General features: G+C 51.4%; 2 protein-coding genes across 3 annotated transcripts in view; one reads left to right on the top strand and one right to left on the bottom strand.

Annotated features, from left to right (window-relative positions):
- The window catches only part of DNAH1 (dynein axonemal heavy chain 1), a 141,875-nt gene extending 136,070 nt beyond the window's left edge, over positions 1-5,805 (top strand). Inside the window, exons 75-79 of the mRNA XM_084633893.1 lie at positions 70-200; positions 917-1,061; positions 3,453-3,659; positions 4,445-4,679; positions 5,512-5,805. Of these exons, the coding sequence (XP_084490019.1) occupies positions 70-200; positions 917-1,061; positions 3,453-3,659; positions 4,445-4,679; positions 5,512-5,633 (840 nt within the window). The 3' untranslated portion in view covers positions 5,634-5,805. The remainder of the gene's footprint in view (positions 1-69; positions 201-916; positions 1,062-3,452; positions 3,660-4,444; positions 4,680-5,511) is intronic.
- Positions 5,806-6,095: 290 nt separating this feature from the next.
- On the bottom strand, positions 6,096-26,808 carry BAP1 (BRCA1 associated deubiquitinase 1). 2 transcript variants are annotated; one of them, XM_084633897.1, is made up of 17 exons: positions 26,012-26,808; positions 22,521-22,550; positions 22,362-22,416; positions 20,885-21,017; positions 19,766-19,885; positions 19,156-19,217; positions 18,926-19,068; positions 17,068-17,146; positions 15,132-15,255; positions 14,477-14,624; positions 13,842-14,026; positions 12,971-13,098; positions 10,784-11,256; positions 10,363-10,523; positions 9,244-9,336; positions 8,524-8,596; positions 6,096-7,972 (listed from the first exon to the last, which is right to left on the bottom strand). In XM_084633897.1, the coding sequence occupies exons 4-17, from the start codon at positions 20,900-20,902 to the stop codon at positions 7,839-7,841; spliced, it is 1,941 nt and encodes a 646-aa protein (XP_084490023.1). In that variant the 5' UTR covers positions 20,903-21,017; positions 22,362-22,416; positions 22,521-22,550; positions 26,012-26,808; the 3' UTR covers positions 6,096-7,838. The 2 variants fall into 2 exon arrangements, with proteins under 2 accessions (XP_084490023.1, XP_084490022.1); XM_084633896.1 differs by lacking the exon at positions 26,012-26,808 and adding an exon at positions 25,410-25,508.
- Between the last annotated feature and the right edge of the window lie 221 nt (positions 26,809-27,029).

The following is a 27,029-nucleotide window of genomic DNA, read 5'->3' as shown; positions in this document are numbered from 1 at the left end:
CTCTGAAGTTCTCTACCCAGAAGCCATTTCCAGAACAGCTTCTCATGCCTTGTTCCATCTGCTTTATAGCTTGTAGAGGAGGTGTCAAAGGACATCTTGAAGAAGGTCCCTGATCCTATTAACCTGCAGGAGGTGATGCTGAAATACCCGGTGCTGTACGAGGAGTCCATGAACACAGTGCTGGTGCAGGAGGTGATCAGGTAAAGCTCTTACTCACACCCAGCCTTCCAGTCTGCAGGTACACACCTCCTATTCAGAACCACTAGGGGAACTGGCACGTGAGCTTCTGCCCCCAGTGGGAAAGGAAATGGCTATGCAGGCTCTCAGAGCAGCCATTGCTGGAGAGGGGAAAAGCAGTAACTTAGCCGCTTTTCAGCTGGTCCTCGTGGAAGGTACCAAGTGCCTCTTGCACCACATGTGGTGGGACTGGAGTTCTGGCTTTGATTAGGTTCAAATGTTGCCTTAGTAACAACAGATCGGGCCTACAGCCTTAAAATCCCACCTGTCCTGCAGAGATTGAGCATTTTTCAATACAGGAACTCCAGGTTATTCAGTGGAATTCATCCTGCAGTTGAAGTTTGAAGATTCCAAGACATAAAAGAACCCCATAGACAAGAGGTGTCATTTATCGGAAAGAACTTACTACAAGTTCCCATTGTTAGCTAAGCATTCTAGTAGGGTCAGAGTTTAGAGACATTTTCCATGCTCTTCAAAAGTCTCTCTGGGTTGGGGCTGCAGGACAGAAGGCCACACTCCAGTAGGACTAAAGTCATGCAGCACATCAGAAGGGCATTGTTTTTATGCATTGAGGGCCTCATTCCTCAGAATTGGAAGATCTCAGCTAGTGTTAATAAATCACAGTTTTGGATTGCTCTGCTCCTTCCCCAGAACTTCTATCTTACTCATTGTTGCTCAGGTACAATCGGCTGCTGGAAGTAATTGCACTGACTCTGCAGGATTTGCTGAAAGCTCTCAAGGGCCTGGTGGTGATGTCCTCCCAGTTGGAGCTCATGGCCAACAGCTTGTTCAACAATATCGTTCCAGAGCTCTGGAACGCCAAGGTATGCATCCACCTGTCTGTTCAGGAGCATTGGCTCATCAGCTTTTGAACATCACATGCATGGTCCTTTCTTCATGGTGAAGCAGCTCAGGGCTTGAACAAAGGAGACTTAAGAGCTGGCACAGGGGTCAATGAAACTAGAACTTCCCCATTAGAAGGATTCTGATTCAGACACATACTGAAATGAATTAGTGGGTCTTATGCTAGTCCCCAGTGGGCTCTGAACCACACCCAAAAAACACCCCACAGTATGACATGCATACCTTGGGCTGAAAATGCAGGCATGGGGTTGCAGGTCAAGATTGAGGTGCACAAGCAGAGCTTTACAAATAGGTTTGCAAGTCTGACTGCCCTCTTAGTCCATCTTAGGCAATTGCAGCTATTTCTCTACTAAGTCCCACATTTACCTCTTAAGATCATAAGAACAGCCCTAGTGGGTCAGACCAAAGGTCCATCTAGCCCAGTATCCTGTCTTCCGACAGTGGCCAAGGCCAGGTGCCCCAGAGGGAATGAACAGAACAGAACAAGTGATCCATCCCATCGCCCATTCCCAGCTTCTGACTAACAGAGGTTAGGGACACCATCCCTGCCTATCCTGGCTAATAGCCGTTGATGGACCTATGCTCCATTAATTTAACTAGTTCTCTTTTGAACCCTGTTATAGTCTTGGCCTTCACAACATCCTTTGGCAAAGAGTTCCACAAGTTGACTGTGCATTGTGTGAAGAAATACTGCCTTTTGTTTGTTTTTAAACCTGCTGCCTATTAATATCATTTAGTGACCCCTAGTTCTTGTGTCATGAGGAGTAAATATACTTCCTTATTTACTTTCTCCACACCAGCCATGATTTTATAGACCTCAATCATATCCGCCCTTAGTTGTCTCTTTTCCAAGCTGAAAAGTTCCAATCTTCTCTCTCCTCACAGAAGCTGTTCCATACCCCTAATCATTTTTGTTGCCCTTTTCTGAACCTTTTCCAATTCCGATATATGTTTTTGAGATGGGGCAACCACATCTACAGCAGTATTCAAGATGTGGGCATACCATGGATTTATATAGAGGCAACATGATATTTTCTGTCTTATTATCTATCCCTTTATTAATGATTCCCAACATTTGGTTCACTTTTTTGGCTGCTGCTGCACATTGAGTGGATGTTTTCGGAGAACTATCCGCAATGACTCCGAGATCTCTTTCTTGAGTGGTAACAGCTCATTTGGACCCCATCATTTTATATGTATAGTTGGGATTATGTTGTTCAGTGTGCATTACTTTGCATTTATCAACATTGAATTTCATCCGCCATTTTGTTGCCCAGTCACACAGTTTTGTGGGATCCCTTTGTAGCTCTTCACAATCTGCTTGGGTCTTAACTATCTTGAGTAGTTTTGTATCAGCTGCAAATTTTGCCACCTCACTGTTTACCCCTTTTTACAGATCATTTATGAATATGTTGAATAGGACTGGGCCCAGTGCAGACCCCTGGGGACACCACTATTTACCTCTCTCCATTCTGAAAATTTACCATTTATTCCTACCCTTAGTTTCCTATTGCTTAACCAGTAACTGATCCATGAGAGGACCTTCCCTCTTATACCATGACCACTTACTTTGCTTAAGAGCCTTTGCTGAGGGACCTTGTCAAAGGTAAATTTTCTGCCATGTTTTGAAAAGCATCAGGACTCTTTTATCTTGTGGTTCCCCATGGAAAGAACCCAAACCACCTAGAACCTTCAGCACCTTGGCATTACTTATTATACTTGCCTGGAATTGTCTCAGCCCATCAGAGGGCAGGGGTGCTCCCTAAATATCTGTGCACAATGGCATTGTTACTCAGATATGCAATTCCCTGCTGGGACAGGTTGTGGGAGTCTTATTTGCATAAAATCACTGTGCAGTTATTTCTCAGCCCGACACTATGTGAGTCCCTGCACTCCGATTGACTCGCACTAGCTGGAGGGCAGGGATTTGCATAATCACGGTGTAGTTGTTTCCTAAGAACTATACAGTGAATATGCAAATCTGTTTACACTAAATGGAAACCGAAACCGAAACACTGCACCCCATGAGACACAGAAAGCGTCCAAATTGTTGTGGGGGGGGGTTAGTGGTGTGCACATCCTAGACCCTGGCACAAAGGTCCACCTCCTAGCTTTTTTGAAGCAATCCCTTCCCCACCCCTACAGCACCTACCCCTACAGCAGCTGGTCTGGATGGGAAACAGGGCCTTTTTCAGTTGTTGTAAGACACCCCTTCCCCACTAGCCTCTTGTGGGTTGGTTGGCTGCAGAATACAAGCAGCAGGTGCAGCCTGTTACAGCTGGACGGGTGCCTAAACTAGCATGAAGATTCAGGACCGCACAAAGCACTCCCTTGTCGGTCTCCTCCTGCAGGCATATCCATCCCTGAAGCCCTTGGCCTCCTGGGTTAATGACCTGCTGCAGCGGATTGACTTCCTGCAGCGATGGATCACTAAGGGGATCCCACCTGTGTTCTGGATCAGTGGCTTCTTCTTCCCCCAAGCCTTTCTCACAGGGACGCTGCAGAACTTTGCCAGGAAATCAGTCATCTCCATCGACACCATTGCATTTGACTTTCAGGTCAGTGACCCAGGGGCCATTACGTTGAATTGGTACTGGCTGGCTCTCCAGCAGTAGAAACCAAACTCAAGGAGAGTAGAGACTCACACCCCTTCGACGCCACTGCCTAACAGGTCAGCCACGGAGCACTACAGCTGGGCGCATCACATAGCCTGGAGCGCTGGCTGTAGACTGCCCTTTGCATACCACTCAGGCTACACTACCTTTAACTGACTTTTTGGAAGTTAGGGCTCCAGCGTGGGGGAAAGACCGCTCATCCGTCCCAACTAGCCTTGTTGGAAGAGCCCGGGGACAAATCCCAAACACGCGCCTCCAAAAGGCCTCACTAAGCACGCGGGCCCAAAAGCCTGACTTAGACATTTTAGCCACCACCTGCTTAGAGCAAGGAGTGCCCCCACGTGGCAGTTATATATTTATGTGCCCCCACATGGTCACACCCCTCCACCACAGGGCCTGGTTTCAGAGCTACCGACTACTCACCGCTTCCATTCACTGCAGTGAGAGTTGTGCACGCTCCGTAGTCCTGAAAATCTCAAGGAGGGGAGTCCCCTTGGGGCTGTTTCTGGCCACCATTTTCAGAGCCTTTTACGAATGGGACTGACTGGCAACACAGCCCCTCCTGGGAAGCAGCACAGCTGTTAGAAGCAGGAGATTTACACTAGTTCCTGGTGCTAGCTGGCGGCAGGGCAGGGTGGAGGGGAGGTGTGCTCAGTTAGGAATTGATCGCTGTCCTGATATTTAGTGGTGAGCTTCTTGTGACATTCTGCTCTTCCTCGGGCCGTTAGGTGATGAGAGAGTCAGTGAGCGAGCTGACCCAGCGTCCCGCCGAGGGCTGTTATATTCAAGGCCTGTTTCTGGAAGGTGCTCGCTGGGATCCCCTTTCCTTTCAGGTAGCAGAGTCACGCCCCAAGGAGCTTTACACAGAGATGGCAGTGATCTGGCTCGTCCCTGTTCCCAACCGCAAACCTCCAACCACAGGCTTCTACCTGTGCCCAATCTACAAGACGCTCACTCGAGCAGGTAAGGAAACCAGGGAGGGCTCCCAAAGCATAAGCTGTGAGGGAACAGCACTAGTGCCTAGGGAGATAAAACAGCAGCTGGGCTCTCTCCTTCACTGCAGGGCTAGTGCTCATGCTCAAAGACCCTGGCAAGATGACACTACATTACAACTCTCATGTGAACAATAGACCTGGTTCCTACTGGCCCCATTGACATGAATGGCAGGATGACAGAGCGACCAGGTTTCTTAGATGTGTAATAACAGCCCTGCTTGGGTGGCTTTATTATCCATGTTCAAGACTATGCAGGCAGAACCTATTAGCGTGATGCTAACAGAACAAGCAGGAGTATTTTCGTATCAAGCAGAGCCTTATCCATTAACTTCCCCAGTAGTCATGGACCATCCCAGCCCTCAAGATGCATTTCTTTGCCCGTGTCTTCGCTAATAAATACACCTGGTGCTCTGTGGTTTATATTTAATACGTTTTAAAAAGCCTTCAAAGGCAAGACATGCCACTGCCCACACTTCTCCCGCTCAGCCCTCAGGACAGGATAAGCTAGATGCACTCTTAGAGGATGCTTAACTAGCACCGTGACGAGTGCTGTATAAAAACTGATACAGGACAGCACGGTCCCATCTCAGCTGCAGAAATGTTACTAAATGACTGGCCCGAATCACACTGTAGGCAGAGTAGTACAAGGACAGGATGCTTCTGCAGTAACTTTGATGTTAGAGCAGCTACCACTTGTCCATGAGTCACAGCAGGGGGTGCTGTGAGAGGGATGAGATTTTTTTTTTCCATGTATAGAAACATACCAGTCCTGGGTTCAGCTTTACCTGTTTCCATTACAGGGACATTGTCAACAACAGGTCATTCTACCAATTATGTGATTGCAGTGGAGATCCCCAGCAGTAAGTCCCAGAGGCACTGGATCAAACGGGGCGTAGCCCTGATCTGTGCGCTAGACTTCTAGGAAGCCACAGCAGCAAGGGGTGTGCGCATGAAGGTAGAGTTGTATTGTGTATTTGTATGCACTGCTGCAGGCAACTAGGGCTAGAACAAGCTTGTAATTAAACGCTGCTCTGGCTGCCCCTGCCTCTCAGAGCTCTTGTTTAGTCATCCTAAATAAACAGCAGTTTTACCAATATTGTGCTTGTTTCTTCTAATCAGGTGCCCCCTTCTCCTCCCACTAGTGTTTAAACTACGCAGCAGCTCAAGTCAAGGGGTCGGAACTGCAGAGACTAGCATGGTTCCCACAGCAGGGGCTGGTAACTGACTAGAGATTAGGCCGGGTGCAATTGTTGTGGCTGCTGATATTCTACCTGCTGCACTGACTGCTTTATATTTCTATCCAAACACTCCCCTTCACAGTGTTCTACGTACCCAGCCTGCACCCCAGAGCCTCTGTTAACCATCCCTTCCCAAAACAGCCATGTGCTATGGGACAGCTTTATTCTTTCCAACAGGGCTGCTATTTACAGCATATGATATTAGACACAGCCAGAGACCGAGGGATCTTACCCTCAACAAGGACCAGCAATGGTTTCATTCGACAGTCAAGCTCTGTACAAACTGGGATACTTGGTCAATCCAGTTCTTCCCTGAGGGAGGTCTGCTTTCACCTGCATCACCCCCGTCCTCTGCCCTTCCCTGGCAGGAGGCAGGGGCTAGCTGCCAGGCCAGCCATTCAAGGGGAGGTACTCAAGCCCCAGTGTTCCCTTCAAGAGACAAGCCTGAACGCTGCTGCTGGGGCTGGAGAGGAGAAACCCTCTTTCAGCAGTGGTCACTGGGGGGATAGGCGTACCTGCCTATCAGTCTGTGACAGTATAAAAAGGTAACCTAGCTCCTGTGTGAGAAAACTGTCACTCAGGCAGGCATGAGCCAGAGTCCAGCCTTGGGCAGAGGGGAGAGCAGCTATGGGCATTAGCTCCTTCTGGTGCTTCCACCTCACCTGCAGCACCCTGGCTTCTGTTTAAATAGGCATAGCAGCAATTCTTCATGCCGGTGACTGGGGCAGAGCTAGCTCTCCACCGCAGCCCTCTTTTTAAAACTGTTTCCAGGGATAAGCCCTTCAAAGGCCAGACATCCCTGCCTGAGAAGAAACGCTGTGAAAGGGTTTGGTGTGTTTCACTAAGGGTTCCTGCCCAGCTGCTTCATGGTTTGTTTTGAGTTAGGCACTGAAGTTAGTGGAAGGCCATTAAACAAAGGCTGCCCCTGCAGCCCTTCCCTCTGGGGCTGAAGCATGGTGCAGCGAGGGCCTAATCTCAGCATGGAATGACACCAGCTCAGGAACTAGAGCTTCCTCCAGTGGCTGCCTTGCCGTGAAGTCACTTAGGCTGAGTGCTGCACCGGCAGCACAAGCAGGTGACTGCAGAGATCTCCATCACAGCTGGAACCCATGACCAAAGGAGTGTGGCTGGGCCAAGCCAGCCCAGCAAGAGCAGGAACAGTGGGTAAACATGGGACAGCTTCAGGGGAAATCCTACCACACCCAGCAGGTGATGGGCTACAGACAGAGAGATACACAGCGCTCACCCCCAGAAGGCACGCTCAGAGGTGAGCAGCCTAGCATGACTAACACAAGGACAGCAGCAGCTCAGGCATGTCACTAGAGACCACAGATGGCCCAGAATAGGCCATCAGGGAGCCAGCTATACTCAGGGAGGATGCTGGCAACATTGGTCAGAACCACAAAATAAACATTTGTGAAATAGAAAATTGATATCAATGTCCCAGAGCAGTGTAGCACTGAAGGCCTGGATGATGCGAGGTGGCCAGCACAGACACCCATCAGCATCATCATACCAACTGCAGCTGCCTTTCCATCAGTCCTGGGCTAGAATGCCATGGAGTATGCAGAGCAGCCTGGAACACTTGCCTAGTAGATCCAAGTGCCTCTATAGCACTCTGACACTGGAACCTGCCCTTCACTGCTGCACGGAGTGCCCATTCCCAGGGTGCCCAGGCTGGGGCTGATAAAATCCAAATTCTGTTTGAAACCTCCACCTCTATTCCCAACACCACTGAGGACATGAGCAGAAAGGACCCAGTCCCAGGGTTCTTGTTGGGTCCATCTCCCCTGGGCACAGGGCGACTGGTCCAGCCGAGTGCTTGTAGATGCTAGCACGAGCCATGTGGGCGCAGAGTTCCGCTCCCCCTCTTGACCACAAGGATGCCACTACTGGCGCTTGGCTTTATACGGACGGGAGCGTTTCCGGCGATCCGGCTTCCTCTGCTTGTGGAGACGCCCAATGCTGACTCCTTGGCGTCTGCGGACAGAGATGTTCTGCTCCACGAGGCTGGCCAGCATTCCTGCAAGGGAGAGCAGACACACTGGTGAACTGGCTCAGAAGTCTCTCAGCCACCTTCCAGGGTGGAACGTAGACACCTGACACCACATTGTCCCTAGTGAGTTCATCTAACCCCTTACATAACAGCCCCAGCCCAGTTTTAGGATTCCTATACCAGCAGCTTAATCTTGACCCTTTCTAAGCTGGAGACCCTGGATACTGGCTTCCCAGTTCATTCTAGGACAGAAAGTCCTCAGGTACCAGAGCAAAAGGCCCATGCTTTCCAGGGAGGTGTAGGAATGTCAGCCCCCATGCTTGCTCCCTTGCTCAGGGCCTTTCTCCTGCCAAGAGACCATGAGTTAGTCTCGAGTGGACCTTTCAATGTGGCAGCAGTGTGATAGGATCCCCAGCAGAAGCAGCTGATGTGCTCCAGTGAAGTGCGACAACAGGGCAACCCTTCAGCAACTCCCTGTCTTCAGACAGGCAAGTGGGCATGCCACTTCCAAGGGGTTGTGAAACCAAGCAGCTCCAAGCCTCCCCACACCCGCATTGCAAGGAAGCAGCCAGCCTCACCTTCCTGAGCCAGCATGGAGATAAAGGTGCAGATGAACTCATCATAGTTGTGGGTTCTTCTCTGGTCATCTATCTGCAAAGAGGTGGAGGAAGAGAAAACTCAAGGTGAACAGCTACTTTCCCGGAGCAGTCAGCCAACAGAGCCCAGAACCTGAACCCATCCCTAGAGACAGGAGCCTGGGGTCAGCTCTTGGCTGGTTTGGGTTCTAAGCTAACACCCCAAACCCAGCTCGTGACTCCTGCCTGTATTGATGGGCTGAGACAGGAGGGATCAGGGAAAAACACAGTCAAGGTGGCTGTATCCAAGGAGTATCTAAAGGGGATTGTCAGGCAAGGAGAGATTTGCTCCAGTTCTATTTTGCAGACCTATACGGTAAGCCATGTGCCCTCAGGGAAGTGCAGTAGAGATCAAAACTAGTGGAGGAATTCTGCTACGCAGCCAGGCAGGTTTCAGCCTCAGTTCAGTTGCGCTGCTCATTCAGCATCCCCAAAGTTTTTTATGCCACTCAGGCAGTTTGTTTGTCCTGACCAGACTTTGTCATCTTGGTCAGGAAGCCTTCCTAGCTGAAAGGAGAAGGGTGGCAGAGACCATTCCTTCCTCTCCCCAGGGCTTATCTAAAGAAGTCCTCTCTCTATATGCCAGTGCAAAGAGCATTTCACCTGGGGCTGTAGCTTGGTTTAGCCTCCTAAGGGACCCAAATAAGCAATCAGCCAGCGCACCTTGAATTTTTTCCTCTTCTCCACCTCCTCCTTCAGGCAGGCCTCATAGTTCACAATCTCAGCTTCCACGCACTTCAGCAGTGCCAGCAGCTCCTGGCAGAGCCAAGCAGAGAGAACATGACTCACCCTGTCCCTGCTGCAGCTCAGTGCCAGGGAGAATGTGCAGGGAAGACCTCCCGTAACACCTGCTGCCACCACAGCCAAGCAGCCTCCCTACATCAGTACAACCAGTGAACCAGCCACGCAGCTTCAAGCCACGTTGCCCCAAGCAGGGGGAAATGCAGGCTTGGGAGCTGTTGACACAGCAAGGCGTGCAAATACCAAGCCCTGTCTTCCAACTAACAGACGGAAAGGGCTCCTCTCACAAGCCACAGGGCTTTGCTGGACTGCAGCATTAGAAGCAGTCCTAAGGGATCGATGCAGTTCCATTTAACTGCAATAGAGTCTGGGACTGCCAAGAGCCCAGGCAGTCAGCGTGGCGGATCTCGCATGGGAAGTCCCAGCACGTCAGGGTCTGAGGAGCAAGAGCACAGCACAGGTGCCAGGATGGCGCAAGGCACTGGCAACAGCACACACAGCTCTTCACCTCTAGGAGGGGCAGTAAGCAGCCAACAGACACTTGGGCACTGTATGAAATCAGCTGGTGGACTTGGCCCAGTTCCTAGCAGACACGTGTCCCTGTGATGAAGCGAGTGGCAAAGCCTGGCCTGCCCTCCCATTCCCAGAGATGGACAGCGACACCTCAGGAGGTCAGGGTGCAGTAGCTGCACCGGTGCTGCTAGCTTGGGAGATAAACAGGCTCAGCGTCCATGGCTCGCAGGCCAGCACCTTTCACCAGTACCAATTTAAGGGAATAAAGGTGGCAAGGCTGGTGGACTGAAAGACTGGGGTTAAAGCACAGGCAGGAGCTTCCACAGAGACCAAACTGCAAGGAGCAGGCTGCAAAGAAACCTGACTCCTGGCACACAATGGTTACTCCAATGACTGCACTTGCTACCTGCCCGCAGAAACCAGCTCCTGAGGCCTCTGGCAGAGAGGCTGTGCCCCCAGCCGGTAAAGCAGGACCCTGGCTCCATGGATCTGCTGCCTCGCTCAGAGCAGAACTGGCAGGACACTCACTTTGGGAGAATACTTCTCCCCGCAAGGGTGATCGCTGGGCCTGCAGAGAGCAATCTTCTCTTTACTGTCACTTGGCTCGCTTGCCTCCTTCTCGTCCACTCTGACAGCAGATTGGGCCTCTTCTCTTTGCTTGCTGGAGAGAGGGGAGCTTTTCCCATCGTCTGAGCACACCAGGAAAGAAAGAGTTAGGTACCATGGCCATGTGCTAACACCTGCTCCCTGCGCCAAGGGACATGCTGCCCCCAACCTCGGCATCCAGATAGAAGCAACATTCCATCCCTTCCTGGTCATCTGAGGGCCCAGCATCCTGCCCTCTCACCTACGGCAGAACTGAGGTCTTTCACTTCAGCCTACAGCCATGGGAGAGCGCTGGGTCCCTCATCTCCCACTCAGAATGACTGTGGTCCTCCCCACCACCTACCTGTGATGGCAAGAGGGCAAAACACCCCTTCCTCGGTGAGGCACAGCAGGCCGGTGCTGATGATGGGCCCCAGGTCCCTCACAGCCCGGTTGTACCGCATACAGTCCACGCGCAGCAGGCTGTCCTCCTCCCCAAAGAGCACCTTGGAGATGTGGGAGGTGACGGGGCTGGAGGGCCGGGTAGGGTTAGCCGAACGGATCGGGGAGCGCAGCGGGGAGTTGAAGGCGCTGCCGATCTCTGAGGCAGTGTCCGTGCTCTCGTTGCTGGGTGTGGGGGAGGGCTGTGAATGGGCAACCACAGCTACGGTGGCGCCCCCACTCCCAGTCTTGATGGAGAGGGGGATGGAAAGGTCCTTCTGGGACTCCTTGAGTTTCTCCGCCAGAACGTTGATGGTGTTAGGCTGGAGGACTGAGAGCTGGCTGTCTGCTGCCCCGGCCACAAGCTCCTGCTTCCCCTGCCCCTTCCTCTTATACCTGCCCAAGGACACAGAATAGGAGATCAAGCACACATAGCAAGGAGAAGCGACAGGCGGCACCAGGTCCGGCATCCCAACAGCTGGGAACAGCCGACATGTTATAGCCCCCAGCACTCACAGGCCATTAGCTAGGACAAAGAATACAGAAGCAATGCTTGAAGCACCTCCAGGAGTTCACATCACTCCGAGCCCGGTCCAGTGGAACATGGCAAGCTGGGGAAATGGAGGAAACATCACCGCTCACATGACTGGAAAGGTCATTAAGTGCTTTGCCCCGCACAGCTGAGGGCTTCCTAAAGACAGACTGATCAGCTCAGCTTTCAGGCTCTAAAGCGTCCGACATGGGAACAGGAGTGTTAGCAGCTCAGGGTAGGGACCTACTCAGCGCTCTACAAACAACGACAGCGGCAGTGTGGACTCACACACAGAAGGCCTAGTCTACACTAGGAAAGTAGGTTGGTTTAACTATGTGAAAATCCACACCCCGGGCGACGCAGTTAAACCAACTAACCCCCAGCGTAGCCAGAGTTAGGTTGACGGGAGAACCTCTCCCATCAATGTAGGTAGTGTCTACACTGAAGCTCTATTTTAAGCGTAGACAAGGCCAGAATCTGTTTTTTCACTTTCCCGCTCCAGGGAGGCATCACTGATTCGCAATGCAATGGGCCGGTCACAATGTCATTCCGTCTCATTTACAGCGTCACCGGTTTGGAACACACCATAAGCCATTTCCACCATGCAAATAACACTTCGCACTTCTCTGCTCCCTTCCCTCTGAGAATCTCAAATGCCTCCACAAATCATGGATTTAGCCTCCCAACACCTTTCAAACACCATCATCCGGATTTCATGGATGGGGCCCAACGCAAAGCTTTCAAAGCCATCGACGAATTCGGAGTGCTCACCTTGTCACCCCAAAGGGCCCAATTCTCAGAGTGGCTGGACACCTGCACTTGTCACTGACATCAATGGGAGCTCTGGGGGCTCCCAGCCCTGACAGACAGGCTCCGGGATCCGGATTCAGAATGGGAGCGTTTCATACCCCAATGCCCAGTGGGTAAGTGACTCTACAAGATGAAGGGCAACGGGGAGCCAGGGCTCAGGTGCCTCCAGTTGTGCACCCAAAATTAGTTGAGCCTTGAAAATTTGTATGTAAGCCCCAGGCAAGATCATCCTTCCCCTATACATTCCTGAAACTTGAACATCGTTCAAGCACAGCACTGGCCTCCTTTACAGCCAAGTAAGAGCGCTAGTCCCCACCCTGCCACGATCCCCCGCCACAGTGCCCCAGGAGCGCAGCACGCTGCAGGAGGCTGGTATGAGCTGACTCAGTGAGGCACACTTGGAGATAACCCCCAGCAAGGTGTGGTTTAAACACAGACTAGATGAAGAGATCAACTGACCAGGGCTGGATGAATATCCCGCAGGGCCTCTTTCGCAAGCCAGTCTGTGCTCAGGACAGCCCCGCTGCAAGCACTCCATCTGCCAGGGCTGCCTTCGCACCCAGCCAACACAGGAGATCTTGGTTGGCTGGAGCGACTGGTCATCTACCTGGTGAAACACTTCCCTAGGGCATCCTCCGCCTCACTTGTCTGCACTAGGGAACTCAAGGGTGGGGGGGGAAGTTCGCCCCCTGCTGGTGGCACGCTCTGCTTAAGCAAAAGCAAGGTCTTACGCTCCCAGCAGCCTGAGATCTCAGCTCCATCCATTACCTGATGGCAGGGGCAGTGTTACAAACTTCCTCCTCCTCCTCCTCCTCATAGTCATCCTCATCATCGGAGTAGTGCTGGCGGACCGGAACCCGGCTACGGCCCACGCCCGCTGCAAGGTCCTCCTCTTCCTGCAAAACACACCCGTTCGCTGCCTGAAGGGCCCATCCTGGGCAGGGGATCACATGCAGTCAGCCCTCCTTGGAAATGGGGCAAAGACATTTCAACGCAGGCCTGAGGCTGGCTGCGCCACATCCCTAACCGCAGCCCAGGGGTAGCCCCTTTCTCGGGGAAGGAATTCAGAGATTCGCTCCTGGGCTCTCACCCCCACCCCCTATGCTGACCAGAATCGCCCTGGGGCTCTTCAAGGTCCAGCCGAACATGATCTCAACATAGAACTGAACCCATCAAAGCTCAGGACCAAAGATCCCAAGGCTCAGTGCTTTGGCCTCCATTTCCCCACAGAAACAAGGTGTAACAAACGTGCCTAGAGCATAGTTTATCTGGTCACGTAAATCCAGAACAGGCTAAAAACCCAGAAATGCATCCCCAGAGGGGACAGCGTAAGAGATACCTTTTAACAGATCAGTGAAAACAGAGCGCCCAACTCCATTTGTGTCTTGTTCTCTAAGGTGTATACAACCTGCTTTGCCTGTATTCATTCGTAAGGAACTGTGGAAGTGCTATAGACCTCCAGACAGACCTGGGGCTCTGTGGAACCCCACCCTGGACTCTGGTGGAGTCAGCTGCTGGATCCAGAGGGGTAGAAAGTTTCCCCAAGACTTCATTCATGAAGCTTAAGAGGCACAGCATAGAAAACTGGCTCTCTCTGGCCTGCAGCCCCCAACTGGAAGAAAGGCCAGGCCTCACGTACCTGCATGGGCGACTTGGCATAGTTGTGGTTATCCAAGAAGGCTGGGAGTCTCTGCACAATGGGATTGGGGTTTGCGGGAGCCCCGTTGATGCAGCTCCCAGATGGCTTTGCTACCAGTTTGGATTTGTTGGACAGGCTCTGTGCGGAGGCAGGGTGGCCCTGGCTGGTAGAGTCCTCAGTGCTCTCTGTAACACATACACCCTATATCAAAGAAAAGCTTTTCCTGACGGACTTGAGCTCCTTTGATTCTAGATGCTCTGCTTCACCTCTTTCCTGTCCCACAACAACAGTTGAGCTTTTGTGCCCCTCTCCAGCCCAATATTCTGCCAAAAGCAATAAGAAGCATGGCGTAAGTTCTGCCTTTCTCAAATTCTGTAGTTGCATCCCTACCAGCAGCAGGGCATCGGCCAGCAAATGCTGAATCCAGGCCTGGGGGGTATAGACCAGAGTAAATCCATGCCCCGAGGCCCTGGGACAGCATGCGCAGCTGTATTTAGGAGCAGAACAATGAAGGCCAAGCCAGCACTGCTCCTCCCTATTCCACGGAGGGACCCAGTACTCCAGAGTCAAGTTATCTAGCCACAGCTGGGTGCCTTTGTGCCAGGACTATCATCCCGGCAGAGCGAGTCCCATACCTGGGTGCGAGCTCTCCGGGGCCAGCTGCGCTCTGCTCGTCTCCAGTGCCAGACAGGCCTTGCTGCTGGCTGGCTTGGACTCCTCAGCCGGCTGAGACTCCTGGGACTTTTGGGTCTGAATCAGCTCCGGCTGAGTTATCCGGATAAGCTTGAAAGCAAAAGACAATCCGCACCTGACTGTTGAACCAGATGCTTCTCAGGACCAGTCATGCAAGTCACAGGGCTAAGGGAGGGAAGCAGATGAACCCGCACTGCTGAGCCAAATTCCCAGCACCCATGTGCAGCCAGGAAAGGAAGTAGAATCAGCTGGCCGCTTGCCCTGCTGGAACACCACCAGGTTAGAAGTGATGACCATGGGGCTAAATGGTCAATAGAGCAAACCCTGGGAAGTGCAGGGCAAGGCACTGAAAGCCTATGCAGGGAAAGCAGCCACATGGGACTACACTGAGCTCAGCTACAGGATGGAGGCATAGAGCATGGTACCTACCACGGGCAAGGGGTGACTGAAGGTGCTCCTCCCACATGTCCTAGGAGCCAAGCTGCCCACAGGCTGGAGTGAGAGAGAAAGCAGGGCCGGGCAGTGCCTCAAGAAGCCAGAAATTACAGGCTGATGGCAAACCCAGCTCATTTGTTCAGCTGGCTCACCCATTCCTACCTGCTGTAGAGCCTCCAGTACAGTCTGCCTGTTCATCTTCAGGATGTGCAGCTTAGATTCGTATTTCATCCTCCGGTCAGGCACCACCGCCATCAGGTTGAAACGGATGTCATGGTACGGCTCCCTGAGGCAAACCACACCCAGCAAGTTAGTCTTGGCTCAGCCAGAGGAAGGAGCTGCCCCAACAAACCGCTGATGGGCATTTGGATGCCACCAGCACGCAACAGCAGATCCCAGACAGCAATGCAGGTTAAACCAATATACTCATAGTCCACACAGCATTCCATGAGGCAACTAGAACAGCTTCACAGCATCCAGAAGAACAGCGGGCGGTTAACTTTATCACAGTGTGAGAAGAGACACAGTCATGCACATTACGTGACTTTTATGCCACGTGCCTCAGACCTTCCTCCATTTGTGCTCCCCTATAAATGAGGCACAAGGAACCCAACTGGACGAGCAGGGCTCCAACCGTGTTGCTAGCTGGGTAGGAGATTCCTTAACATACAGCCCTGCCAATTGGTTGTCAGTGAGTATTTGGGAACAAATTGATGATTTCAAGTCAGATAAGTCACAGGTTACCTCATCTGTGCTTCACAACATGGCCCCTGCTAACCTGCCCCAGCAGGTACATCCTTACTGCACTGCAGGGGTGGGAGCCTGGGGCTGTTACTTTCAGAGAGCCAGCTGCGGGGCAATCAAAACTCAGCTTGTATGGAGGACAAAACCCTACCAAATTTTGACCACCACAGTTTGGGTCACAAAAGTTGTGACTAGGAGGAAGGGACATTCTTACACTTGGGAGTAAGGTTCATTGCCTGCCTCTCCTATTGATTTCTAGTATGACTTTTAGCCAAATCACTTCACCTCTCTGCACTACTGCGGTTCCCCTCCTGAAAGCGGAGACCCCCCTTCCCTCCACCCCAAGGTGCTGGGGAGCGTCAGACACTACCCTGAGCGGAATCATGTAAGGCCCAAGGTAGGTAGTTACAAAGCCATAACAATTCATCCAAGCAGCAGCACATTGGGAAGAGTGTAAAGCACTCATGCTGCATGGTGGCACAGCGCACGCATGGGCTACTGCAGAATCCGTGAGGTTTGGGTTACTTGGTCCCACCTCCTGAGCCACACAGCAGCCAGGGCACTCCTTCGTTAGCCCAGAGGTCTCTCCTAAGGCAGATGGCAATGGAGGGAAGGCCAGCCTCCATTCATTCTTGTCACAGACACTTCTGGGAGAAGAGTGGTTTTTTGTTCCCAGGATGGGCATCAGAACATTCACTTCAGGGGTCCCTCATTCACAAGGAGGCGCTCTGACATCACATCACAGACAATCATTGTCTGTCCTACAGCAGTCAGGGACAATGAGCCCGCCAGGACATTCCCACACATGGAAACCCAGTGGCTGCTAAACAACTTTCTGAGTAATCGAGAGCATAAGTTACACAGACCCTCGTGCTGGGCCCTCACGCTGCAGCATTTGTGGGTGCTCTGAGATCACAGCTGGGCCCCTCTGCAAGCTTCCTAAGAGGCCCAATTCAATAACAGGGTCAAGCAAAAGGCACCTAACTGGTCTCCATTGTTGCTATGACTAGGGATCTGTGCAAGTGAAGATCCACTGTTACCATCCCTTCTCCTGCATTCTGATTGGCTGCAGCGCTATTCGGAGAAATGTGATGTTGCAATGAGCGAACAATTTCTCTGCCTCTTCAGACAACTAGTCAGATTGCAGAAGAGACAAAACGGGTTACACATGAGAAGCATCGCATGCTCCTACGGCGCTATCTGAGTAACCCTCTCTCCTCTACGTGGGGCCCAGTAATCCAGGTCTGAAAAGTTTGCTATTTGCTAAAATGCACCCCTGAGCTGTCACACTGTAAAACAAACACCAAGGTGTGTCGAGGGAAAGCCCACCCCCCGAGCTCATCTGGGCATTTACCCTGCTGTGGCCAGGCCAATTCGCTCCATGATCACTCTCCTGGCTTTGTCTGTCCACTCTTCATCCTCGGCCCAAGGTCCTGGGAAAACAAGAGAAAGCACGTCAGTAAAGCAGGCCAAGATCCCCAACTCAGACTGGGCCGGCACAGCAACTACGCTGCCTGGGTCCAGCAATTCACACAGATGAGTAGCATCTTCTGAATAGTCCATTCCATCAGCAAGTCATGCCAGGAATAGGGACCCACTCCCGTCTCTAAGACTATATCAATCCTGTCTTGGGCTCACTTTACCCAGTCTATGCAACAGGGCTCGATTCTGCTGCATACGGCTATATACAACGCATCATCTCCTGCTCTGCCCTCCCACAACAGTTGGGTCTGGGATTTGTATGGGTGAACCAGAGACGCAAACAAGACACACACAGAATATGCTTGCCATTCACAGGATAGATTGCACATCGGTCCTTCCGCCAGGAGATTCCCTCCCTTGAAACCTTGGTCTAGCTGAAGAGTGCAGAGGTAGTTATGATTTCCTGAATGGGAACATGTCTGGAGTCAAAAAGCCCAAAGCTTGACCCATTGAAAGGAAACAGATTTAGATCCTCACAACATAAGAACAGACATACTGAGTCAGATCAAAGGTCCATCTAGCCCAGTATCCTGTCTTCCGACAGTGGCCAGGTTCCCCAGAGGGAATGAACAGAACAGGTAATCATCAAGTGATCCATCCCGTTGCCCATTCCCAGCTTCTGGCAAACAAAGGCTAGGGACACCATCCTTGCCCGTCCTGGCTAATAGCCTTTGATGAACTTATCCTCCATGAACTTATCTAGTTCTTTTTTGAACCCTGTTACAGTCTTGGCCTTCACAACATCATCTTCACAACTCTGCGTTGTTTGAAGAAATACCTTCCTTTTGTTTGTTTTAAACCTGCTGCCTATTAATTTCATTTGGTAACCCCTAGTTCTTGTGTTACGAGAAGGAGTAATAACACTTCCTTATTTACTTTCTCCACACCAGTCATGATTTTATAGACCTCTATTGTATCCCTCCCCCCCCTTTAGTCGTCTCTTTTTCAAGCTGAAAAGTCTCTGTCTTATTAATCTCTCCTCACATGGAAGTTGTTCCATACCCCTAATCATTTTTGTTGCCCTTTTCTGAACTTTTTTCCAATTGCAATATCATCTCTTTTTTGAGATGGGGCAACCACATCTGCAAGCAGTATTCAAGATGGGGGCATACCAGGGATTGATATGGAGGCAATATGATATTTTCTGTCTTCTTATCTAACACTTTCTTAATGATTCCCAACATTCTGTTAGCTTTTTTGACTGCTGGGGCACATTGAGTGGATGTTTTCCGAGAACTATCCACAATGACTCCAAGATCTCTCTCGAGTGGTAACAGCTAATTTAGAGCCCATCATTTTATATGTATAGTTGTCATTATGTTTTTCAATGTGCATTACTTTGCATTTATCAACACTGAAATTTCATCTGCCATTTTGTTGCCTAGTCACCCAGTTTTGTGGGATCCCTTCGTAACTTTTCACAGTCTGCTTTGGACTTAATCATCTTGAGTAGTTTTGTATCATCTGCAAATTTTGCTATTTCACTGATTACCCTTTTCCAGATCATTGAGGAATACGTTGAATAGGACTGGTCCCAGGGCCAGACAGAGATGCCCATCGGGAAGGTCAATTCAATGAGCCTAACGAGATGTCAGGTGTGATGCAAGTGGTCACTGCATGTGCTCCAGCAAACCAAAGAAACATAAACAGCAAGTGTCACGTCCTAAGGTCACACACAGGCAAGGTCTTTTCTAGACATCCCTGTGGCTGTGGGTGCTGGGGCTTCTTACCATGGTCGATGGGATAGACCTTCAGCCCGTCCAGCTCAAAGAGCCGCCCCTTGATGGGAACATAACTGACAAAGTGAAAAGCCTCCATGGTCCGCACAGCGCTGATTCCATTCTGCTTTTCCGGCAGGTGCCGGGGTTCTGGCCTGCAAAGGCAACACATCCGAGAGGTCAGTGCAGCAGCAACCACCCTTCCCTCAGGGAGCAGAGCTGCTGGGGACATCCACACTCACCTGGCATGGCTGTTATGGGCCTTGGCCAGCTCCGGAGCGTTCCCAATGGCATAGCCTTTACTCTGCAAAAAGCAAAGGGAGACTATAAAAATCCCTGAGGTGGAGGGATGCGATAGCTGGAATCCCTCAACTCAGCACCTCTAGTCCATGTCTCTGGAAACGCCTCCCTCATCTATGGGCATCTCATTAACAGATTTACACAGGGCTTTACAAGAATGGATCATACCCTGGAGAGACAAACCCAAGGTAAAGACACAGTACCAGTTCCAGAGTAGGCGGCCAAGGGCATTACTGTGGGGAAGGAAGGAGGAAGTATTTGAAGAGGTGGGTGCTTGGCTAAAGAGGGTATGGAGAATATTGCAGACCTAGGGGACAGCACAGAGCTAGGCAAGAGCAAAGGAGATAGACTAAAGGGTGAAGTAAGGAGAAAGGATTAGGAAGAACGTAACAACAAGTGGGGAGGAATGAGACAAGAAGCTTGGGTGAGGGCATGACTAGCTAAGGAGCCATCCCTTTACAAAAACCTCACAGGAAAGGAGCAGGATCCCCATAGCAAGGCGCAGCCCTCAGATGCTCCCCCAAAGCCCCACCGCCCCAGGCCACCCCATACCTCTGGGCTGAACCCCTTGGTGAAATCCTTCATGCGACTCAGCGTCAGCCCCAGGTCTACATTGCTGCAGTTCAGGAGGACACTCAACAGGGCATGGGTGGCACAGGAATTGGGAATCAGCTACAGGGCAAATAGACCAAGTTAAACAACAGAAACAGGATGATACTTCAGCATCACCACCTGGGAGTTACCCAGCACCCTGCAGTAGCTGGTGCCGAAAAATAGCACAACAGCTGCCTGGAGCACTACTGACCAACACAACCCCTGTCCCGGTCAGTCACACCATACCCCTCTGAGCAGCTGTTCACAGCAAAGGCCAGACCTGGTGCAGATTGACTGGACCTCTGCTGTAACAGCTGACTTGGATTCTCTCAACCCCTCCAGCCTGTTGCAAGGTCCTGGAGCAGACAAGGGAAGAAGCTAGACATACAGCCATTTATTAAAGTCTACAGAAAACATGACACCATGGGAGAATGCAGTTCCAGAACATTTGGGGGCTGGAGTTGCACTTGTTCAAGCTTCCTTCTTCCAAAATGCTGTGACACCCCCCCCCGATTCACCTCCAAACACATCAGTCAATGCTCTGCAAGACCACAGTGTTGGCTAAACTCCTGATCCCTTTCTCCAGGGCAGGCTACATGCCTTGTGCACAGCATTCTGGGCTCCGAAGAGACGCCATAGCCCTTAGTAAGTCCTCCAGCCTTTCCTAACAGCCATGTGTTAAGGAGTGATCCAGGGAAAGTGTTAGTTTCACATATCCCCACTGTCCAGGACTCCCAAATCTCCCAATCTCTGTTGTTCAGTCCCCATTCCCAACTGCCCCTCAGATAGCTGATGCCTTCATTATGTCCCAAAATACACCTGGGTGACTAACATAAAAACCAAACACAAGTTGGGACAAGGACTAGTGATCAGCGATAGGCTAAGTGTACCGTCCCCACAGAACCATGCTTTCTACCAACCGGGGTAACTACTATATACCTATTGACCATTCCTTCCAAAGTCTTCCACATTTTGGGTAGCTACAGATTATACCACTTTATAAAAGCTTCCTCACTGCCCACTCACCCCCAGCGGCGTCCTGAGACACCCCTCGCCCTCCACTCCCAGCCAACCTACCTGATGAGCAAAGAACATATTATTGACAATGTCATCGTCAATCACAGATGTCTCATCCACCAGGGTGGAGACCTTCCGGCGGGACCGGCGCTCTTCGATCCATTTGAAGAGGAAGATGAACCCGTACACTGGGCTGGCAGGGAAAGAAATGCAATGGGGGTGGATTTAGCAGCTGAGCCAGTTTAGAAGGGTTTCCATCAACATGAACTGTGCCGCTCCAGTCAGTCAAGCACCAGAGGCGTTTTCAGGCTAAACCACAATTTGTGGGGGGAAAAAAGGAGAGGCATTAAAGCCAACCTCCATCCTACTGGGAAGTGCCACCGCTGTCCTTGTTCCCCACACTCCAGCTGATTATCATAGAATATCAGGGTTGGAAGGGAGCTCAGGAGGTCATCTAGTCCAACCCCCTGCTCAAAAGCAGGACCAATCCCCAATTAAATCATCCTAGTCTGATACTCAAGCCAGGCATCTCAGAGAGCACCCAAGTCTGTAATCTTTGTGATTTAATGGAAACCCACAGTACAGTAATAAGGAGACCCTATGGAGTGGGGAAGTTACACACTCTCCGGGGAATCATAGAATATCAGGGTTGGAAGAGACCTCAGGAGGTCATCTAGTCCAACCCCCTGCTCAAAACAGGAGAGGGATGCCTCGCAGTGTCCCGCAGTGTAGTCGGGTCGTCATCAGATGACCCAGTATTTCATACTGTTCTACACTAGGTTTGCATTGTAATGTTTTTGTGCAGGGTGTGGCATTAGCTTCATGGGAGCGCCCTGGTGGCTCACTCTTAGATGCTTTACTGACTTTAGGTGACTTTATTTCTAACCATCAAGCCACTGTTTGCAGATTTGAAATTGCCTCTGCCAGTAGAGAAGACAAAGAATACTAAAGTCCTGAAATCCATCCCCTGTGACCCTGCAGGATCTTTCTCTATACATACTGTTATTCTGGTACCAGCCTGGAGTCCCCATTCCACAGCACTGCCATGGGTTAACTCACTCCTCCTCCTTCCACGTCCTCCTGACCAAGCAGGAAGACTGATCACACATCCTACCTCCCAAGTCTGACCAAATACTTTTCAGAACTTCCCTGTTAAGTGTCTAGGACATGAACCACTGTAGAAATCTGATAGTGACAAGCAGGCCCTTCAGAACTGCTCGAGGGGAACTCCCAGACTCTCAGGGAATGTCTACAGGTGGACTACGGGGATGTGATTGCTAAAACACACTAACATCTGGTGCGAACTAAAAGCTCCCTAGTACATATTAACTTCATACTGAACAGCACTGCATTAATGTGAAACAGGTAACTTTTAGTGCGCAGTAGGGTCTACAAAACCAATTAATGCCAACATATCAGTGCCTTTAGAAATCACACCCCCATAGTCTGTGTTACTACTCTGTGTAGACGTGCCCTGAGAAGTTTTTGCTTGATTAAATCTACTTCAGCAAGTCATGCTGCTGAGTCAGTAACTTACCCCTGGCATTTGCTTTGTAGATCATAGATCTCCTCAACCTGCACCCCTTTAACTCCTACAAAAAAAGAGAGCAGGAATCAGTGTGACGAGACCAGCAGAAGGGAGCCAGAGCCCATGTCAGAGATGAAACCAATCTTGCAGAAAAGCTCTTGTACTCACCAAAATCCTCTACTAACAGGGTGAAGAGACCTGAAGAGGAACAAAACAGAGAGATTACTTCTGGCTGAGAAGTTCATGCGGCTACATAGAAGGCAGACAGAAAATCTTCTGCCCCTTACCTCTGACTAGTGCTGTAGGGCTCCCATGGCAAATTTTGAAGGAAACTATAAGTTTGGAACTGTAATAAAATGCACCATAACAAGCCTTAATTGTTTTCACTACAACTTTCCTCCTGACCTAGACACTGCCCCTTAGTTCTTACCTGAGTGGCTTCCTGGCTCATGCTGCCTGAATAGAGATTTTTAAAATATCTGGGGTTTAGCATTTTTAGGAGACCACCTTCCCCACCTGATCTTCCTGCTCAGCCCTGGTGGTGGAGAGGGCACCTACATGTCAAGGTATTGACCCACTACTGCCACCAAACTATCTAGGAAGTAATAGGATTCCATCATGGTAGGAGCCTCCCAAGCATTTAAAAAGAGAAATCATCTCTCTCTTTAGGAGTTTAATTCATTTATAGGATATTTTATTTATTTATATTTGTATGAAAATAGAAGAATAACTTATTATGGGAAAGCTAGGTCAAAGAAATGAGTTTGCCAGTTAAATCCGAGAGCTATGAGACGTGTCTTCATTCTTATATCTTGTGGGAATGAGTACCATAGGCTAGGTCCAGCTGCTAGAAAACTTGTTTCCCACGTGTACAAGATGAGAGACTATATCCTGGAATGCCATGACACCAAGACTATGGGGTATGGTAAACAGCCAATCAAACATGAGTTGCCAGTGTGATGCTGTAGCTAAGAAGGCTAACGTGAACCTCAGGTGTTTAAGGAGGGGGAATATGAAGTAGATGTAGGGAGGTGTTACTGCATCTCTATATGACATCAAAGAGACCATTCATGGACTACTATGTTCTGTTCTGGTGTCCATACTTTAAAAGGATGTTGAAAAACTGGAAAGAATTCAGAGAAGAACTACAAGAATGATTCAAGGCCAAAAAAGTAATAGAACTGTAGTACATACATTAATACGATGTCCTAGCCTAATAAAAGGATTCTCTCCTTGAAACCACAAGAGATAAAAGTTATGGCATATCAACTACAGCAAAGCTCATCTGAGCACACAATATAAAAGATGAACTCCACACCACAGCCTCAGGTTTATTTGCAGGGCAATATTTGCATGTCTCTGTCCAACAACAGGACAGGACAGGAGCCAGGACTTAGGGGGTCTTTGGTCTATATATAAACAGTGCTCAGGGCTGCAGACAGAACTATAAGAACAAAACTGAGCTAAGAATTCCCCAGTTTCTGTAACTCAGCCCTGAGGAACGCAAGCCCTGGAGCACACGGGGAGGCCTTTCTCCTCATAGACTCTAAGGGCTAGTCTACATTGGCAGAGCTTTAATGCGTCTTTTGCAGTCGCAGCGCAGCGCTGAGAGAGAGCTCTCCCAGAGCTCTAAAAAAAAAACACCTCCACGAGGGGTGTAGCTCCCAGCGCTGGGGCACTGTTTACACTGGCACTTTACAGCGCTTCAATTTGCCGAGCTCAGGGGGGTGTTTTTTCACACCCCTGAGTGAGTAAGTTACAGTGCTGGTAACTGCCAGTGTAGACAAGCCCTAAGAGTATGTCTACACTGCAGCTGGGCAGGGTAATTCCCAGCTTAGCTAGACATACCCACGCGGGCTAGCCAGTCGAGTACATACCTAAAACCTCGAAGGGATTGTATTTAGGCAGCTAGCCCAAGCCGCCACTGGTGCTGCCGCAGTCACGCAGCAGTCTGAATTACACCTCCCAGCTGCAGTGTAGATGTACGCATAGAATTTACGGCCATAGCAGACCACCAAATCAGCTAGTCTGACCATCTTTTGTGCCACAACACTGGATACGTTACGTCTCCCAGGCTGTTCTTCAAGAACATGTAGTCCAATGCGAGGGCTCAATGTAGGCAGATGAGGCTAGTCTTGACTTCATACATTTTGCTTCTGATTTATCTGCAACCTCTAAAATCACTTTCATTTCACTTCATGCATTCAGCAGTTACTTCAGCATCCGGGGGCAGGAGCTTTTTAGATTAGAAGTTCTGAAGGGGAAGCTACCAGTACAGGGCACATAACTCAAAGCAAATGGCCTGAAGACCCCAAGTTCCCTCTCCATCTTCCCAAGAATCCTCAGTGGGGAGGAAGAATAGTGTTGAGTCACAGCAAAGTAATCATGCAGCTGATGCAATACGTGATGATGATGAATTGAAAGGATACCATCCCTTAGACCATGTCTACACGGACAATTGCTGGCATAACTTTTGTCGCTCGGGGGTGTGAATAAACCACCCCCTGAGTGACATCAATTACACTGACCTAAGCGCTGGTATAATTTTATCACAACACAGAACAGTGGGGAATGCCCTCAGTGTTCGCAGCCTGATGGCTCGCTCATCCACCTACCGTCCTGAGCCATCTAAAGATGCCTGGATCAACTGCAAGTTAAAGTGACCGTTTCAGTACACTCCTGGGGTTTTGAATCCTGGCCCCACGCCAACCCTCCATTTCTGGGAGCCCATCTCGCAGCCTTGGCTCGGAGCTATTTTCTGGACCCCCCAGAGAGCTGGAGTCTACCAGCGATGCCCAGGGACGTGCACCAGCCTGCACCCTGCGGGTGGAGGCCAGGACCTAGGCGTTCACCAGAGAGGGGCCCAGGCACTCGGGGGGCCTCAGCCCTTTTCTTTAACTGTCTGACGGGCTCCTGGCCCGCCTGGGGGAAAGCTGCTCATCCCCCACCCCCTGCCCTTCGCCACCGGTCCTCCCCTTGGCGAGCCCCCCGAGCCCCCATGGATCCCCACGACCCCTGTGCCCCCGCATAGTCCTGCCCGGCCCTCCCGCGCCTCACCGGGGTCGCTCTCCAGCTCCAGCCAGCCCTTATTCATCGTCCCCCGGGCCGGGCCTCAGCCAGCGCCATGTCCAGCCCCTCCCCGCTCCGCTGCCCGGACGTTCGGGCCCCACACGCCCATCCGCCTCCGGCCACGCCCCCCAGCCCCGTGCGTCATCGCGGCGCGACCCACGGCGCAGGCGTCCGGAGAGAGGAAGTGGCGGGAGATAAGTCCCGGCCGCGGCTGTCAGGCCGACGGCAGCGTGAGATAAGTCCCCGGGGTGCAGGGGCTTCGCCAGGCCCCCATCTCCGGGCGCATGGCGCTGGCGGCGGGTCCCCCACCGGGAGGCGCGGAGAAGGTGGGGGTCACCCCGCCAGCCCATGGCGTGGGTTCCCGAGCCCAGCCAGGGGCCAGCCTGCCCCGGTCCATCCCCCCAAGAGCCCGATGTCCCGCCGCGCGGCGCGCTCGCCCCTTGCCCTGCGCCCGCACCTAGCTTCTGAAAATCGGGCCCTGGGAACGCGCAGGCTTCGGAGCGCGGTGCCCAGCAGCTCCCACCGCGGCGCTGACGGCCAGGGCTGGGCACGGCGCTTGCCAGTTTGCCATCCCAACCCCCGCCGCGTACCTGAATGGGAGCCCGGCCCTTCTGAAAATCGGGCCCCGATCTCCGCCGGGCAGACGGGGTCTGAGAACTGGAACCTAGGCGCTGGCAGGCAGTTAAAGCCAGGGGACGCTCATCGCTGCCCAGGCCACGAGAGGAGCATCTGACCTCGGGAGTATTGGCGAGGGAGCCGAGGAAAGAATAGAGACGGAGGGTGTTCCAAGAAAGCACCCATCTTTCAAACGACCACACGATGGCACCATCACCGCAGGGACAATTTAAAGGCTTGCTGTCAACCCCTTACAGTCCTGAGCACACCTGCCCTAGGACACCAGGAGACCCTGAGCACACCCGCCCTAGGACACCAGGAGACCCTGAGCACACCCGCCCTGGGACACCAGGAGACCCTGAGCACACCCGCCCTACTACGACACCCGGAGACCCTGAGCACACCCGCCCTACTACGACACCCGGAGACCCTGAGCACACCCGCCCTACTACGACACCCGGAGACCCTGAGCACACCCGTTGTACAACACTAGGGGACTCTGAACACACCCGTTATACAACTAGGAAAAAGGTCAGGCCCACACATTTATTGCACATCTTGGGGAAATGGCCTTTTCACTCTGTCATTGCAGAAGTAGCCCATCACCAGCACAGACCTTGGAGCTAGAAGTTTAAAAGGATTTCTCTTTCAAAGTAAACTGGAAGAAGCCTGCTGTGAGAATAGCAGGTGCTGGGAGGACAGCAAGCCTTGCACTGGAGCAGTTGCTCGAGACAAACCCAGAGGAGACTTTGGAGGGATTAAAAAGCTAGGGGGAGCTTTACAAGAGTTGTGCTCAAAGGTGAGTGACAGCTCGGCCCAGGAGCCAATGCGGCAGGCAGGCAGTGCCTGGAGAGACCCATTCTGTGACCAGACTAGCTCTGAGAGCTGCCTCCCTCTATGGCCAAAGTCTCTGGTTACAGGGCTAATGTTGCTGGCAAACCCTGTGGCTCCTGGTTTCTTCAGGCTGCGTTTTCCCTGTGGCTCTATGATAAG

The sequence above is a fragment of the Lepidochelys olivacea genome (genome assembly GCF_965140295.1).
Source record: "Lepidochelys olivacea isolate rLepOli2 genome assembly, chromosome: 7".
Classification (NCBI taxonomy): Eukaryota; Metazoa; Chordata; order Testudines; family Cheloniidae; genus Lepidochelys; species Lepidochelys olivacea.
Note: the sequence above shows the minus strand (reverse complement) of the source record. Positions and strands in the feature narration are given on the sequence as shown.